The sequence below is a fragment of the Engraulis encrasicolus genome, chromosome 19 (genome assembly GCF_034702125.1).
Source record: "Engraulis encrasicolus isolate BLACKSEA-1 chromosome 19, IST_EnEncr_1.0, whole genome shotgun sequence".
NCBI lineage: Eukaryota > Metazoa > Chordata > Actinopteri > Clupeiformes > Engraulidae > Engraulis > Engraulis encrasicolus.
Window position 1 is genome coordinate 11,935,889 of NC_085875.1, and position 5,000 is coordinate 11,940,888.

Genomic DNA, 5,000 nt, shown 5'->3' on the forward strand with positions numbered 1-5,000 from the left:
CCTCTCCTCTTCTCTCCTCTCTTCCCCTCCCCTCCCCTCTCCTCCTCTCCTCTCCTCTCCTCTCTTCCCCTCCCCTCCCCTCTCCTCTCCTCTCCTCTCCTCTCCTCTCCTCTCCTCTCCTTTACCCACTCCTCTCACCCTCTCCTCTCCTCACCCATCCTCTCCTCTCCTCTCCCCTCTCACCCTCTCCTCCTCTCCCCTGTCCCCCTGTCGCTCCCGTCCAGTGCCCAACTCCTTCAGACTGGAAAAGATGCCCTTTTATGGCTTTCACTTTTGTTCCCTCTTTCTGCTCCTCAGACATCCCCCCCTTGTTAAGTACTTTTTAATATACGGCATGTCTATGCTCCATTGCCCCTGTGCTAGGGGTCTTAATCAAGAAGTCCCCCAGAGTCGAGGGGTTAGCGAGTTTGTGTTAGTCAGGTGATGCCTGGGTTGTATCCAAAATGTCCTCTGGTTCACATACAGTAGAAGGCCAATGCAGTCATTCGTCTTCATGTATGTATCTTGGTGAATGAATATTGGTTAAATACAGTACTACTTCAATAACTGATTAATATGAATGTTTTTGAATGGTCTTACTGCAGCGAATCATGAAATCTTACCATATTATTCTATCAACACAGACATTTACGTACATCGAGAGTCTGGCATAATAATTGATGCTTTCTTGTGCTTTATGGACTGAGTATTATACCCTTTTAGTGACTGGCTACGAAAAGTATGCTCACTTGCATTAGACTGCTTGGAATATAAAAAAAATGACTTCATATGTCTACCGTACTCTGGCCAAATAGGTTAATATGTCAAAAATCCCGGAGTGTTGCTTTAAAAGTTTAAGAGACACCCTCACCAAACCATCAATTATAGCTCCAAACTGGCAAGAAAGATGACTCATCAAATATCCACACTTCAAGTGTTGTCTCTTGTCCCTTCCACTGAGAACTGAATAGCCACTCGGGGAGTTCTAGGAAGACAAATAATCACTCGAGTGTTTAACGGCTGTAACCAGAGAAACAGCCTGCTGCCTTTGGTTTTGCATCACTTCAAGGCCGCTATAGTCACATTGCTGGTGGCAGCCTGGGTACATTTATGACATGTATGGTTATACGAAGCGTGAAACGTTATGGGGTAAGATTGAAGAGAGCTAAACAGAATGGTGACAATTATTGGCCCTTGGGTGCCGTCGCGTTCGCCACTTATGTCAGAATGTTCATCATGTCAGTTGATCACTGATGTGTGTTGACACTTATGGGCGTGGGATGGGCGAAGTGACATTACCGTATGCAGCTGTTTTTGAGAGAGCCCAGGATAACATTAAAGGGGTATGCCACTATTTTGGGGCTTAATACAGTTAAAATCGTTGGCCAGGGTTTATAAAGGTGGTAACGTGTCTTATTTTTCATGTAAGCCGTTGTCTTGCTTTAAGACAAGTTAAAAGAGGGAATATGTCGCTAAGCTAGTGAAAGTCAATGGATCCGTGTAGCATTGACTTTCACTAGCTTAGCGACATATTCCCTCTTTTAACTTAACGCTTAACTTGAAAAATAAGACACTTTACCACCTTTATAAACCCCAGCCAACGATTTTAACTGTATTAAGCCCCAAAATAGTGGCATACCCCTTTAACAACTCATATATATCAATGTCCTCAAGTGACAAGACTTTCTTGCAATTGCTGCAACTCTGATATTGATCGTATTACTCCTATTACTGACTATCACATTACAATTGACTTAGCTAACACTTTTATCCGAAGCGACTTACAATTATTTGTATTTACTTACAATTGTTTTTAAGTACAGGGTAGTGGTTACAGCCCCTGGAGCCATGTGGGGTTAGGTGCCTTGCTCAAGGGCACCTAAGCCATGGATTGAGATAGGGAATGGGAGGATGTGATTCGAACCTGCAACCCTCCGATCTAAAGCCCATGTCCTTAACCATTAGGGCAGCCCCACCGTTTTTGCTGCTGCCCAACTGCTTTGGAATGATGTGCCGAGCAAGACGCTCAAAAAGCTTGCACGCCACCTTCGTCTGCAGTACATAATATAATATAATAAACATGTTTATGATTGATTCTTAATGGTGTGTGTGTGTGTGTGTGTGTGTGTGTGTGTGTGTGTGTGTGTGTGTGTGTGTGTGTGTGTGTGTGTGTGTGTGTGTGTGTGTGTGTGTGTGTGTGTGTGTGTGTGTGTGGTGTGTGTGGTGTGTGTGGTGTGTGTGTGTGTGTGTGTCCAGATCGTGAAGCTGCTGGATGGGAAGAGGTCTCAGGCGGTCGGCATCCTCATCTCCAGTCTGCACCTCGACATGAAGGACATCATGACAGGTGAGGAGAGCGCACACACACACACACACACACACACACACACACACACACACACACACACACACACACACACACACACACACACACACACACACACACACACACACACACACACACACACACACACACACACAGTAATACAGCAAGGTGAGCTGATCACACAAGGCAAGGCAAGGCAAGTTTATTTATATAGCGCATTTCATACACAGGTGCAACTCAATGTGCTTCACAAAGTTAACAATGTAAATGAAAGGAAACAGGGAAGAAAGAAGGAAATGAATTAGAGTCAAAAAGCATTTAAAAACATTAAGATAAAACATAAGGTAAAAATAATAATAACATAAAATAAAATAAAACAAATTAAATAGAAATAAAAATAATAAGAATAAGTAATTTAAGCTAGGGGAAAGCATCTGAGAACAGCTTTGTCTTGAGTCTACATTTAAAGCTATCAATAGTGGGTGCATTTTTTATGTCATCTGGAAGCTGGTTCCAAAGCTTTGAAGCATAGAAGCTAAAGGCTGCCTCTCCACACTTTGTTTTGACTTTTGGAATCACCAGCAAATTCTTCTCCGTTGACCTTAGTGACCTAGTTGGTGCATACAGCTGAAACATATCCAGTAGATATGTGGGTCCCATTCCATTTAGTGATTTAAACACAAGTAGCATAGCCTTAAAATCAATTCTGTAGCTTACTGGGAGCCAATGCAGCGATCTTAAAATTGGAGTAATGTGGTCGAACTTCCTTGTCTTTGTAAGAACCCTTGCAGCTGCGTTTTGTACAAGTTGAAGCTGTTTAATGGTTTTATTGGGGAGGCCAGTAAAAAGACTGTTACAGTAATCAACTTTACTAGAAATAAAGGCATGTATTAGCTTCTCCAGATCATGTTTAGACATCAGGCCCCTAAATTTAGAGACGTTTTTTATGTGATAAAATGCAGACTTAGTAATAGCTTTCATGTGACTGTTGAAGTTTAGGTCACTGTCAATGAGGACCCCAAGATTTTTAACTGTTTCCCTTGCTTTCAGTCCCTTTGTTTCAAGGATAGTAGCAATCTTTTGTCTCTCCTCTCTTTTCCCAAATATAATTACTTCAGTTTTATCTGTGTTCAGCTGGAGGAAATTGTGAGACATCCATTTGTTAATTTGGTCCATGCAATGATAGAGTGATTCAAGGGGGGTATAGTCATTTGGGGACATAGATAAGTAGAGCTGGGTATCATCCGCATAGCTATGGTAATTTATTGAGTTATTCTTAATAATGTGGCAGCATATACAGTACAGATTGAACAGTACTGGTCCCAGAATGGAGCCCTGGGGGACCCCACAGTTCAGAGACATCGGTGATGAGGTATGTCTTCCAATGGCGACAAAAAAAACTTCTTTGTTGTAGGTACGATTTTAACCAGTTGATCACTATGCCTGTAAAGCCAACCCAGTGTTCCAGTCTATGTAGTAGTATAGAATGATTAACTGTATCGAAGGCGGCACTCAAATCGAGTAGAACCAAGACGGATAATTTGCCAGCATCAGAATTCAATCTTATGTCATTCATAACTTTAATAAGAGCTGTTTCAGTGCTGTGGTAGGCACGGAAACCTGATTGAAACTTATCAAAATAGCTATTAGACATTAGAAAAGCAGTTAATTGGTTAAAAACAATTTTCTCTATTATTTTACCCATGAATGGTAGATTGGATATGGGCCTATAGTTGTTTAGTACCAGTGCATCCAGGTTGTTCTTTTTCAGTAAGGGTTTCACAACTGCTTCTTTCAGACAGCCTGGGAATATGCCTGTTTGTAGTGAGGTGTTGATGATCTGAAGTACATCTGATGATATTAGATTTAAGATGGATTTGAAGAAGGCTGTTGGTAAAATATCTAAGTCAGATGTAGAGGAGCTAAGACTTTGTACCGTTCTATTTAGAATGTCCACATCAACTAAATGAAAAATTTCTCATGAGGTTAGGATTTAACTTCACCATAGCAAGCTGGTCTGAATCTTGGGTCGGTTGCACATGTGTGAGTATGTTTGCACGTATTTTTTCAATCTTTCCTTTGAAAAAGGATGCGAACTCATTGCATTTGCTGACTGAGAGGAACTCAGAGGGCATTAGATTTGGGGGGCCTTGCTAGCTTTTCCACAGTGCCAAACAGGACACGTGCATTATTAATATTTCTGTTAATTATGTCAGAGAAAAAAGATTGTCTAGCTTTAGAAATTTTCTTGGTTGTATTTCGAGAGTGTGTTTATAGATTTGGTAGTGGACTTCAAGTTTGGATTTACGCCACTGTCTTTCAGCCCTCCTGCATTCTTGCTTTTGCAATATAACTGTGGGATTCTTTCTCCAAGGTGCTTTTTCACGTCCCACTGTTTTTATTTTTTCGGGGGCAATAACATCCATAATACGGGTCATCCTTGAATTAAAATTAACCATGAGATCATCTGCACTCTCTGAGGTTTGACTTTGGATCTCTGAAAGTGCTTGCTGAAAGAGTGAGGCTGTCTCACAGTTGATTATACGTTTTTTGACTGTAACAGATTCCCTTTGAACATGAGGGTACATAGAAACATCAGAAAAAATGCAGTAATGGTCAGAAAAGCCATAGTCTTTGACACTAGCACAAGCATTAAGGCCTTTTGTTATTATTAGGTCTAAAGTGTGACCTTGGTTGT

General features: G+C 41.3%; 1 protein-coding gene across 3 annotated transcripts in view; it reads left to right on the forward strand.

The window, feature by feature from the left end:
* The window catches only part of LOC134434954 (formin-like), a 197,962-nt gene that overhangs the window by 99,755 nt on the left and 93,207 nt on the right, over positions 1 to 5,000 (forward strand). For all 3 annotated transcript variants that reach the window (XM_063183646.1, XM_063183644.1, XM_063183645.1), the window contains one exon: positions 2,236 to 2,323. In XM_063183646.1, the coding sequence (XP_063039716.1) occupies positions 2,236 to 2,323 (88 nt within the window). The remainder of the gene's footprint in view (positions 1 to 2,235; positions 2,324 to 5,000) is intronic.